This window comes from Leucopleurus acutus (assembly GCF_964270905.1).
Source record: "Leucopleurus acutus genome assembly, chromosome: 16".
Classification (NCBI taxonomy): domain Eukaryota; kingdom Metazoa; phylum Chordata; class Mammalia; order Artiodactyla; family Delphinidae; genus Leucopleurus; species Leucopleurus acutus.
The window spans coordinates 68,974,764-68,988,019 of record NC_139158.1 but is presented as its reverse complement, the minus strand read 5'-3'; the positions used below and the strand labels follow the sequence as shown (position 1 = coordinate 68,988,019).

The window sequence follows — 13,256 nt, the reverse complement described above, 5'->3', positions numbered from 1 at the left end:
ATGTTAAATAGCAAGAACTACTGTCATTGCATCTACTCCTGCGAAAACACACTGATTATAAGAATAAGGCAGAGTAAAGCTAACGTTTAGTCTCAATCAGTTTTCTAGTGTTCAAATCACTATACATAACACTACTATGTACTCTGAACCTTCCTCTGAGGAGTTTAACAGCTTTCATGTATTGCCCGTATCAAGACACCTCATGGATTAGGAAGGAGTAACAATAGTAATATATTTGAAATGTTTCATACAATTAGTTTCCCAGGACTTTAAGTCCTGAGTCTAACCTCTAAGATTTCAGTTCTTCAAATTTAATAAGATGGTGATTTCACAGCTTTTATTTTAGGCAATGCATTCAAGGATTTAAACTATTTCAAGCAAATACTTGATTAGCTACTGTCATATGAATCTCTTGCACAGAATGTGAACGTTTCTAGTCACCCTGACAAATGTACCTGTTCGGGGAAACCTGAAAACTAATTTCCTAAAATTCATGCAAAACAGGTATCTGATACAAAAAGATAATGGAAAATACACAGAACTTAAAACTAAACTTTTATTCTTCTATTCCAGGTGAAAAAGTTTTAATGAGCTTATAGGTATCCTAAATTTTTTTTTTCTAGAACAGTTATGAGTTTGGACATCTTTGGAAATCTAAGGTCCTAGCTTTTCCAATTCTTTCCAAGGAGGGAAAAAAAAATCTCCTAGGATTGGAAATAAATGGAGACATCACTCTTTTTCACTGATAGTGAAGCATTAGCTGCCAGAAAGTACCTTCCGTTCCCACTTACCCTGGTACGACAGGAGCCTTTGCACTGATGAAAACACATGGAATCTCAACAGAGGAAGTAAAAATACAGGCCTGCAACTTACTAACCTCAAAGTGTTCCTTCTGAGAGCCTATGGGTTTGTCTTGTTCATCTGTATCTAGTCACTACAGGTATTTACTCTGTGAATGTTTAAATAAATGAACATGGCAACTTAAAGTTTCCATTTGCAATTAAACATGAACGTTTTACCTTCCTAAGAAGATCTCTTAAATACTGCACCAACCCAAGGGCAAAGCGGTATGAGAAACGAAGTGGTTTGTACACAGTCACAAAGTAAAGGCGAGTCAGCACCCTCCTGAGCCCGCCCATCTCAGATTCACAGCAGCAGTATCATATTCAAAGCTCCCTAGTGACCCTTCTCCCCTGGAGTAAAATCTCACAATACCCAAATTTAAAGAAATTGAAGTTCCCTTTGTACAGAATACTAACGAAGCAATCTCTGAAAAGGTGATTGGGTGATTTTTTTTTTTTTTTAATTTAAGGACTGGCAAGGAACTCAAAATTTTTTTCTAAGTTTTTACCTTTACTAAAGTAATCCTCAGGACTTCCCTGGTGGCGCAGTGGTTAAAAATCTGCCAGCCAAGGCAGGGGACACGGGTTTGAGCCCTGGTCCGGGAAGATCCCACATGCCACAGAGCAACTAAGCCCGTGTGCCACAGCTACTGACCTGCACTTTAAAGCCCGTGAGCCACAACTACTGAAGCCCGTAAGCCTAACATCCCGTGCTCCACAACAAAAGAAGCCACCGCCATGAGAAGCCCACGCACCGCAACAAAGAGTAGCCCCCACTCACTGCAATTAGAGAAAGCCCGCGCACAGCAACAAAGACCCAACGCAGCAAAAAATAAATGAATAAATAAATAAATTTAAATAAATAAAGTGATCCTCACATGCTATTTAATCCTCAGTATTAGACCTAGTTTAGATGCAAAGGACTAAGACTCAGAGATTAACTTGTTCAAAGACATCGCCATTGAGCAGAAGTGCAAGAGCTCAAATTGAAATATCCTTTCCACTACATTATGGTTGCCTGATTTGGCGGTGGGTGGGGGGAGACACATGGATCCCCTCCCCACCCAAGGCTATTCACATTCTTAATCAGAGAAAAATGATGTAAGAGAAAGAGGTCCAAGCTCTGAAGACTTTTAAACCCAATCCTATTTCTGACACTCTAACATACGGAGGGCAATAGAGACATGCAGTATTAATATTCACTTTCTCACTTTTTTTTCCTATGTACTTTAAGAACCATTTGTTCCTGAGATGTTTATCTTTTCAAGACTTTATCTCTGAGACTCTTTAAAATTAGACCCTGTGCTGTAATTTTGATCCTACAAAATTATTTTCTCTGGACTACCTTTAATTGAATATTAATTTTGAAGTCTGTTCCTGTTGTGATGCTACTCGGATAATCCTTTTGATCCATGGTATAAGATCTCTACTAAGATCCATTTGGTTTAGTTTAATGTACAATAGTAAACATATCCCTAACTAACTTCGGTTTATCTTTTTTTTTTTTTTTTTTTTTTTGCGGTACGCGGGCCTCTCACTGTTGTGGCTTCTCCCATTGCAGAGCACAGGCTCCGGACACACAGGCTCAGCAAGCCCGCTCCGCAGCACGTGGGATCCTCCCGGGGCACGAACCCATGTCCCCTGCATTGGCAAGTGGACTCTCAACCACTACGCCACCAGGGAAGCCCCGGTTTATCTTAAATAGTACTTCCAAATTAAAAATTCAAGGCAATTCAATAATCAGCATTACCTAGACTTATGAGCCATTACTAAAATTTTTTTCCATGGAATCCCCCAAATGTCTATACTCATGCACAATTGTTAACATGGAGTTTGCTACTTAAGTTCTCATACCTAAGTTTTATTATCTAAGGCACTTATTCCCAAGAATTATTATTTCACAGCAAGTTGAGCTGGTCACTTTGAGCAACCATCTGAATAAATGAAAAATAAAAGTAACTCTCAGGTGCTTTGAGTCTTCTCAGTTTAAAAATATTGAGGTGGGGACTTCCCTGGTGGCACAGTGGTTAAGAATCTGCCTGCCGATGCAGGGGACACGGGTTCGAGCCCTGGTCCGGGAAGATCCCCCCACATGCCACAGAGCAACTAAGCCCGTGTGCCACAACTACTGAACCTGTGCTCTAGAGCCCACAAGCCACAACTACTGAGCCCGTGTGCCACAACTACTGAAGCTCACACGCCTAGAGCCTGTGCTCCGCGACAAGAGAAGCCACCGCAATGAGAAGCCCACGCACTGCAAGGAAGAGTCGCCCCCACTCGCCGCAACTAGAGAAAGTCTGCGCGCAGCAACGAAGACGTGATGCAGCCAAAAATAAATATATATATATATATAATATATATAATATATATATAATATATATTATATATATATATATTGGGGTGGCAGGTAGTAAAAGAGTACCCTTTGAAGAACCATGATGACGGAAGACATACTGAGTTCTGTGGTTTAAAAAAAAAAAACAAACCACAAATAATGAACTAGGCATTTCACTGATTAAATGTATCTAAAAGATAAACCCTTGGTTATCTTTCTTTTTTAATTGAGGTATAAATGACATATAAGCTCTGGGTGACTTTAATAGAAAACCCATAATTCTATTAAAAGGTTGAGAAATTACCCACATCAATACACTTCCTTCATTTCTAAGCCCACCTTTATTGCTGGAAGAAGTTCTTTCAGCAGTAACCACCTTGCCTTAGACTTATTCTTAGAAAAGTAAGAACCAGGTAAACATTTGGCTCCTACTTAGCCCAAACCTAGATATAGATACACCATCTTTTATTTTACGGTGATTGCTTAATAGTCAGAAGAGAGCCACATAGGCTATGCAGTTCAGTTAGTTAAAGACTCTATCTACCAACTCTAGTTATGTGTTACTGTTCACTGTGTAAATGTCAGGAAGATTTAAAATGTTAACAGAGAATACCAGTGAGGGAAGGAAAGAGCCACCAACTCACTACTTCAAATCTAACGTTCAAGATAAAGATCCATCTCAGAGCAGAAGCTGTCTAATCAAAGTTTAAATTTTAAAATGTGGGTAGAGACACCCCTTCATATACTCATTTAAATCTCAATAGCTTGTGAAGCATAGAAATATCATCCTTGTTTACAGATGAGAAAACAAGGTATACGTACGCTAGCGCACACATATACAATCTTAAAAAACGGTACTGATGAACCTAGTGGCAGGGCAGGAATAAAGAAGCAGAGAATGGACTTGAGGACACGGCCGGGGGGGTGGGGGGGGCAGGAAAGCTGGGATGAAGTGAGAGAGTAGCATTGACATATATACACTACCAGATGTAAAATGGATGGCTAGTGGGAAGCTGCTGCATAGCACAGGGAGATCAGCTTGATGCTTTGTGATGATCTAGAGGGTTGTACAGCAGAAACTAACACAATACTGTAAAGCAATTACACTCCAATAAAGATTTTAAAACAAAAGAAAAAGAAAACAAGGTATAGCGGCCAGGGCAAGTTTCATAGTAAGAACAGGGACTTAATCCAGATTGCTCTGATTTCTACTCCAACTTTCTATTTTACCACAGCTGCTCAAGAGCACTGTATCTCCCCAGAGCCTCCCTCTTCATCACTTATTCTCCTATTTCAATAGCAATCTGGTTCCAGCCTTAATACCATAGCATCTCTTGAAGATATAAGGGGTCTAAGGCTATCTCTAACAGCATATAATTAAGGACAGCCTGTGACATCTTTTTTTTTTTTTTTGGCTGCGATGAAGGGCATATGGGATCTTAGTTCCCCAACCAGGGATCGAACTCACACCCCCTGCAGTGGAAGCACAGAGTCTTAACCACTGGACTACCAGGCACGTCCCGGCTGTGACATCTTATTAGAAGCTTACCAATTACCACCTGACTGGGGTTTCTGGACCAAGGCAGTATGCTACCAAAAAGGGGAGATGAGAGGGACTTCCCTGGTGGCACAGTGGTTAAGAATCCTCCTGCCAATGCAGGGGACACGGGTTCAAGCCCAGGTCCAGGAAGTTCCCACATGCCGTGGAGCAACTAAGCCCGTGCGCCACAACTACTGAGCCTGAGCTCTAGAGCCTGTGACCACAACTACTGAGCCCATGTGCCACAACTACTGAAGCCCGCACGCCTAGAGCCCATACTCCGCAACAAGAGAAGCCACTGCAATGAGAAGCCCACACACCACAACAAACAGTAGCCCCCGCTGGCCGCAACTAGAGAAGCCCGTGTGCAGCAGTGAAGACCCAACGCAGCCAAAAATAAATAAATAAAATATTTTTTAAAAGATATTTTTTAAAAAAAGGGGGGAGATGAGAAGGTTTTCCCACAAATCTGTACTATTCCCATTAAATTCAGATTTATTCTTTTTTTATTTTTAGAATTTTATTTATTTTTTTATACAGCAGTTCTTATTAGTTATCCATTTTATACATATTAGTGTATATATGTCAATCCCAATCTCCCAATGAGATTTAATGAATACAAAAACATAGTGTCAAAAAAAAAAAAACAAAAAAAAAAACATAGTGTCTACCAAACTCTCAAAATTAGTTCCCTTCCTCCCACTTCCCCTTCTGCTGCCAAGCAAGAGCTCAGATAGCTGACTACAAAGAAATAAAGGGGCTACCTTATAGGAGCTGGGTAAAGCAAGGGGGTCTCAGCCAATGAGATTCCCTAATCCACTGATCTTGAAATCTAGATCAGTCTTCTGCCCAACCCGTATTCTGCCTACAAAACTTTATAAATCTAGGCATTCGTATCTGGTAGCAAGGTTAAAATCTGGACTTTTACTAAGGGGCAATGAGTACACTTCTAGTGTATTCTAGTGTAGGAATAGCCTTCAACTTACAACTTTTTTTTGGTAAACTCCAAATAGCCAAGGATATCTCCTCCAAGGTTCCTGCCCTCTATCTTTCCTAGGCTGTGCTGAGAAAAATACAAAGAATATTGGACCAAGGGTTGGCGGATGTGTTTTTGTTCTTAAAATACAGGAAAATGTCATAATACCCAGGGATCTATTAAACTTGTTCTCAGCAACGTCAACAACAAAGACAAGCGAATTAAAGTCCTCAATTATGCTGACTGCTTTAACACCTTTTGTTGAAGCTTATCTAGGTGTGTCTCAGGAATGCTAATGAACTGAGTTCTTCGGTTCCTTAAATCCACAGAAACAAAGTTAACTTCAAAGGCTCAGAGAGGAATTAACGGAGACTGGTAGAGATGCACGCACCTCTACCCAATCTAATGAGGAGGGCAGAAGGGAGATGTAAATAAAAATATTTACTATACATTTCAGAAAAATTCTCAAGAACAGTACGGAAAGGTAAAGTTGGCAGGGAGATAACTGAGTGGATTTAAAAATATAAGGCAACAAATTAAAAACGAGTACCTACCAAAAAGAAATTTAAAACTTAAGTTGCCAATATCCCTTGCCGTTTCTTTCTTAACTAAACCTTACAGCCATAAATGACAGATAAAGACACAATACAAACTTTGACAATGGGTGGTCTAGCTTGATGATATTACAATCTGTATACCTAGAAATATACTTGAGTCACTTCTCTCCCAGTCTGAAAAATATTTAGAATCTTTCTTGAATATACAGAATAAATATCATTTTAAACAATATCTACTGCTGCTAAAATCATTTAGCAAACTATTAGTCATTTCCTACAACACTACCCAAAATACCATTAATATCTAACAGATATTCCACTCTAAGCCTCTTCCCACCTAATAAAGCCAAGGCTACACCCACCATCACCACGCCCCCATCTTTATCCCCCTGCACAGTACCCAGGCCCTATGCTATCAACACAGAGCATACTACACATTGCTCACACCTAGATAGGCAGGTGGTGGGGGAAGGGCAAAGGTTGGCAAATGCTACTTCTTCCATACTGATGGCCTCTATTTTACATTTCCTACTTTAGCTACTGGCCTGAAGCCATGGGGATGGAAAGCTGCTTCACAAACTTCAGATTTACAAGGCATGGAAACAGAAAAGACTTGTTCCAACTATTACTACTCAAAGTTTAAACACAATCTAAAAGCCTCCTTTAAACACAATACCTCATTCACTTCTAAAGGGCCAGTTGGGAACTTCTCCCATCCCAAACTTTTTACCTTAGGAAGCCAAATTCTCAACTGCTTGCCCAAATGCCCTCATTTCGCAAAGTTAATGAATTCAAAAATAATTAAGCGGCAGTCAGATAACCTTAACCACAGGATTCAGAAAAGTTAGTGAACTGACTCTCTTCCGTCTCCAAATGCAATGAATGGACCATATTTTACCTTTCTTTCAAGACAGTTTTTAAACTCAGGATCCCACATCAAATACTAATTTCAAGCATTTCCATAGCCTCATTCAAAAGTAAATAATTACATTGGAATCCATTTTTCCCAGTGAACCTAGAACTTTATTGGAGTTCAACATAGTTTCATATGGAAAACACGCAATCCCTCACAAAACATTTCTGGAGAAATAACTTTGGGTTTGAAGAAAATCAGTATTCTGCACTGTAAGTACGGCAAAAGCTGTTAAAGACCAATAACATACGTATGCACTCATACCCAACTACTAGGAAATAACATGAACAACTGAAATATGTCTGAAAGTTCCTAAAATGAAATACACCCAGAAAGCACAACAGAATCACGTCCAATACCATTGGTAGCAACAGGTAACTGTTACTGTGATTAACATACAACACATATTCACAAGCTCAGAAGTCAGCCATGTTTTCTGCATGCCCCCACACACACCGAAAACAAACAAAAACCCCCAACAGCTTCATTTTAGAATATAAGCTTTGAGACATGTTAAGAATCCCTGGCACTTGTATAAATGGATACTGACTCACCTAGAACAAACTAATGAATCTCTCTTCAAATTCTCACAATTCCCCATTATTATGCTGATGTTAAAGGAAAAAAGCCAGACTCAATTCTTTTTTTGCTACTGTTGGTTAAAATGAGATTTTGGAACTGACCCTGACTTCCTATTTTCCATTTTACTTTATCTACTTACCAAAGACAAGTATGAGTTAATTACAGCAAGCAATATTATCCAGTTTTCACTTTTTAAACCATGAGGTATTTCTGATTTAGTAACTACTTGATTTTCTTGTTTTACCGGTAACGTCGGAATCTAAAATTTGTTTGTGAGTTCTGACATGCTAGTAATCTAAAAAGCACATGTTGACAAGCAGCTCCGTTTCATCTATAAAGATTCTACAGCAGCTCACTAATTCTGAAAAGGTGCCCCCAAGAAATCTGGCTGCAGTGGAAGGAAGGACAACACTGGAGCCCAGAGCTTAAGTGTTTCTGGATGGAGTAGGAAGACGTGCCAGATTTCATTTGAAGGTGCCATCAGTTTGGTTTTAAAAATGTGATGGGAATTTTCAGATAGCCACATCATTAGCTTTCCCACCTGCCATCCCAACCAGTGCCCAACAGCACAGAAGTATAACTATCTGTTAGCATCAGAAACAATTCATATTTAATTCCATCATCCAGTTTGAATCCACTAAGCTACTAGAATCAACACAAGATAATGCCAAACAATGAACCCATGTAACATTTCTGAGAATAATCACTGATGAAACCAAGCATTATACTTTACTCATGCCAGGGAGGAAAGAACCCTACTACTCCAGAGTAGATGGACAAAAACATCAAGTTCTTGAAACAGCAATAGGACCACTGACCCCCAACCTGATGTTACCATTATCAACACTACAGATAATTCAGTAGCCTGCACAGTACTGGGCTAATGACTCAGCCCCACTTCAATGAGTGCTACCAACACCTAGAAAAAGAAGCCTTTTCTCTTAGGTATAAGAGATTATGGTTTCTGCTCCTGAAACTCCCAGCAATACTTTAAATATACACACATTTCACAAATAACAGATTTTTCCCAGCAGTTGAGTATGGGCCGGAATGTTCTAAATTCTATACGAACAGTAACAGTTCTAACTATTGTAAAGAATGAACTCCAAAGGCAAAAAATCTTTTAGCTCTTAGGGGACGAGGGCAGGCAAATGAGGGAGTTTTGTTTTAACATTATTGGCACAGTTCATCTGTAAGATGGGTTTAGGTCCACTTAAAATCATGCTTAAGCAAACTCTTAATACAAAGATCAACAATAACTTGTCTGAGCATAATTAAACATTGATTTTTATCTTTTAAAAACTCTTTCATAGTTACATAAATCAATCACTAGTTACTAATGTATTACTTAACAGAGCAAGCAAACAGCTACTCATACTACATCTTTCTTCTAGACAATATTTACAAAGATAATACTCCACTGTCAGACCCTCAGTGTGGTGGGGAAGCAGTTAAAGTGCTTTTTCTTTTGGGAGCAGGTTTAGATAAAAAGCAAACAACAAACTATCAAATCTCTCCCTCTTGCCTTTTTCAGCTCTGTAAGAAAGCAGAGATGAGGCAGCTTTTAATTTCTTCATACCAGAATCATATATAGCATAGTGGCTAAGCTTGTGAGCTTTGTAGTGCCAACTCACTGCCCTTGGGAAAGCTAGTAAATATACCTAAGGCTCAGTTTCCTTATCTATGGAAATGGAGATAATAGTACCCAACTCATAAAGGTTCTTCCAAGGATTAAATTAAACTAGATGATCCAATGGAAAGAACTGAGATTCATGCCTGATAGACAGTAAACATTCAATAAATATCAGCAATTATTGCTATTACAAGTGAAAAAACACATTCTAAAAGTCAATAAAGCCAGTTTACTTCAGTCTCTAAAAAATGGCACTAAAGAGCAATAACCTACCCAGCCTACAATCATTCTACATATTCAACAGTTCCTTTGTATAACCTAGGTGAGAACCATGGAGGTTAACTTTCTGAGGAGAAAGGACTACACTTTGTTTCATTACTAGATACATTACCTACTCAGCCCAGTCTGAGAGTCAAAAAACACTTATTCTGTATTAAGATCCTACCTTCCTCCAAGAGAGGTCAAAAGGACTTTTACATCCTCACCTGCCACATCCTTTCTTTGCTCCCACATCCCAAAGAAACGTATCTACACTCTGCGGTTTTCTGAACAGCAGGGGCCTCATCTCCCGCTTTTAAAACCCTGATAGGTTGACTAAACATAGTTAAGAAATACTCCAACTCTTGACACTCAGCACCTAGTCTTGCACAAGCAAGCCCAAAAGCTACCTCCTCTGAGAAATTTCCCCACCCCCAGACAAAATTAAATCCCCTAGTCACCCAAAGCATTTTGGGTATAGATTTGCCCCAGCACCTACCTTGTAATTAACTAATTATGTCTCCCCCACATAGACTGAAGGCAAGAGCAGCACTTTGTGGCCAAAGGTTCAGCTCTAGCACTAAGCACAGTGCCTGGCATATATTAGGTGCTCAAGAAATGCTACACTTTAACCAGATTCTCTCCTCGCAGAGTACCATCTCTTGCTGGATGCCCTACTTCAAAATCTGAACATAAGGCTGCTCGCAGTAGAGCAGGCTAACACGATGGACTGCTGATTACAACATCAGAAAACCTAGTCATCAGCTTCTCCCACTGGATAGGTTCCCAGAACCCAAACTCAACTGAGCAGGATTATGTACCATCAGAATCAGTGGGAATTCCCAGCACACTACAGAAGGTACCTTCTCCTTCAACAGGATTGTTGAAAAGCTCGCAGGGTGAGCTTTCTATTGGGGGAATCGTCACTCGGTAACTGAAGTGGAAATACTCAAAGAATAAATGCCTTGACTTGGCTGAAAAGGGTACAAAACATAAAGGTCAGGCAAAAGCAAGCTAGCTCTCGATTCCTGAAAAACAGAGGCTTCTGAAAAAGAATGAACAGGAAGCAGGGGTGGTGCTGGTCATCTTTGTTTCAATAAATAAAATCTTTTTTTCTACCCCACAGCCTACGAGAAATGCCTAATACACCAGGCCAGATGAGATGCTCAGCAACGTTTCCTCCTGACAACTACACTAAACTGCATTTCTAAAAAAAAAAAAACAGTGCCTTAGGAACCTCAGCCCCACTGAAGTTCTAGTCAGTAATACTTTAATTTAAAAAAAAAAATCAACATGCCTAAGCCCAACATTTACAATGGATGGCCAACAGAGAACTTGCAAACTTTCTGAAGGCAGGTACCACTACCTTTGCAAAGAACACAACTTGGGGAAAGCAATCTCAAAATATAAAGAACTCCACAAAGGAGGGCTTTAGCTTTAGAGCCCTATTTCCTACCATAAACATCTTACCAGGGAAAGGGAGGAAAAAAAAAAAAAATCAACAGTTGCCGAAGGGTATCTTTCATTCTGGAAGCAGAAAAGGAAACAAACAAGAAGCAGTAAGAGGGAATAACACCCCAAATAAAGTTCTCTTTGGGAAAAAACAGTAACAATTCAGGCTCCCAACCTTCCCCCTGGTGAGGTCTGTGATTTACGTGGCTTTGCTCCGCAGAAAGCTTTTTCTGGGCAGCTCAAGGAAGGAGCCAAGGGAGGGAGAGAAAGAGACATAGACACAGAAAGGAGAGGAGAGAGAAAAAGAAAATGGCGCAGAGACTAAGTCCCGACTGTCGACAAGGCGACTTTCCCGGGAGGAATCCGGGCCCGGAAAGACTGCCAGAGGCCCGGCGGCGGGCGACGCGGGGTCTCCGTTGCCCCCTCTTGGGAGGGCCGCGATCTGGGGGCGCTGGGGTCCCCGGAAAGGGGGTCCAGAGGCGGCCCGATGGGAACAATGGGGCCGGTGAGCGAGGAGCCGGGACTTAGTCTCTGGGACGCCATGTCTGTCCTCTGCCCGGCTCGGGCCGGGCGCGGGGCCGGCGGTCGGGGGGACCGGGGTTGGGGAGGGGGCACACTCACCATTCAGTCGGAAATCCGCCTCGATCTGGGGAGAGAAAAGGAGGGACTATGAAACAACAGGCACATTCACCCCGAGGGCGGCGGGCGAGCGCGCGCTGCCGGGGGCCGGGCCCACCCTGCGCCCCCCGGGATAAGGGGGCCCCGGGAACGGCCTGAAGGGTCAGCCAACCGCCCTAAAACTGTAACTTGGCGCCTCCCGCCCGGGGCCCGGGGAGCCGATCTCCTCCGGCCGGCCACCCCTGGCGGGGGGCTCCGGCCTGTCAAAGCAGCGGCCGGGCCGAGGCCGGGGCCTGCGCCGGGGGTCGTGGAGGGGCGGGGCGGGGCCGGGGGCCCGGGCGGGCCGGGCCGGGCAGGGCAGTACCTGGGAATCGTTGTGGAGATGGTCCCCACTCATGTCGGCCGGAGCGGCGAGCGCGGCGGAAGGCGAGGGGCGTCGAGGAGTCGCAGACGGCCGCGGCCGGCCTGTTCAGGCGGACGGGGGCTCCCGGAGACGCGGGTAAAGGGCGGCGGGGCGGGCCTGAGACTCCCGGAACGGCTCAGGCGGCGAGCGCGGCGGGCGGTGAGGGGCGCCGAGGAGACGCAGAGACGGTCGCGGCCGGCCTGTTCGGGCGGACTGGGGCTCCAGGAGGCTCCCGGAGACGCGGGTAAAGGGCGGCGGGGAGGGCCTGAGACTCCCGGAACGGCTGAAGCGGCGACAGCGGCGGCGAGGCTGACTGTTGCCGGCCTGGTGGCGACAGCAGACCCCAGCAGTTGTGTAACAGCCTAAGTTCGCATTTCACCTCACTGCGCCTGCGCGGCCGCTTTTAAATGCGACGTCCCTGACGTCAGAGATTCCGGAAGGAGGCCGAGGGTTGCGGGACCCGCCCCCTCGTGCTTCCATGGGTGGACCCGGCTTTGCATCGCAAGCCCCGCCCCTAGCCCTCGCGCGCCGATGTGATTTGCATAAGGAGCTGACTCCGCCCACGGCCGCCCACCCTGTGAAATCTTCTCTTCCTCTCCCAGCGCCTTTTCTCGGATCCCAGATCCCTCCCCTAGGCAGTGCGCAGGCGCAGCCCGGACACCGCCTCCGGACTGGGGCCGGCAGCTCGGCCACGTGGTGGGCCTTTAAAGGCCGCCGCGGGACAGCGGCAGGGCCCGGTCCGAGATCTCCCGGGAGCTGCAAATACCTTGGCAGCAGGGCCCCCGAGCTCTCACCAGCTATTCTTCCCTCGCTAACCGGACCCCGACGCTGCTTGGCGGGAGGAGCTTCCACCCCAGCCTTTGTCCAGGCCTTCCAACTTATGGATGATTTCACGCCCACTTCTTAAAATTTATTTTAATTTTCCAACCCGCGAAAGGTCTGGCTTAGCTCCAGTTTTCAGCCGGGTACATGTGGCCCTGGGTCACAAGAGGCCTGATTTCATTCGTTCATTCTTCAAACATCCCTGAGCCAGGAATTGTGCTAAGGAGAGGAGTTGGGGCCAAAGGGAATCAGCTCGCGGAGTAAACACGACCTGGCTCTGTACCCGGCTGTGTCCATAACGCGCTATGGGGTGTAGGGGGGAGGA

General features: G+C 43.8%; 1 protein-coding gene across 1 annotated transcript in view; it reads right to left on the bottom strand.

Annotated features, from left to right (window-relative positions):
* TOP1 (DNA topoisomerase I) overlaps positions 1-12,413 on the bottom strand; it is an 86,340-nt gene extending 73,927 nt beyond the window's left edge. Inside the window, exons 1-2 of the mRNA XM_082857828.1 lie at positions 12,071-12,413; positions 11,710-11,734 (exon numbers count right to left, since the gene is read on the bottom strand). Of these exons, the coding sequence (XP_082713954.1) occupies positions 11,710-11,734; positions 12,071-12,103 (58 nt within the window). The 5' untranslated portion in view covers positions 12,104-12,413. The remainder of the gene's footprint in view (positions 1-11,709; positions 11,735-12,070) is intronic.
* Between the last annotated feature and the right edge of the window lie 843 nt (positions 12,414-13,256).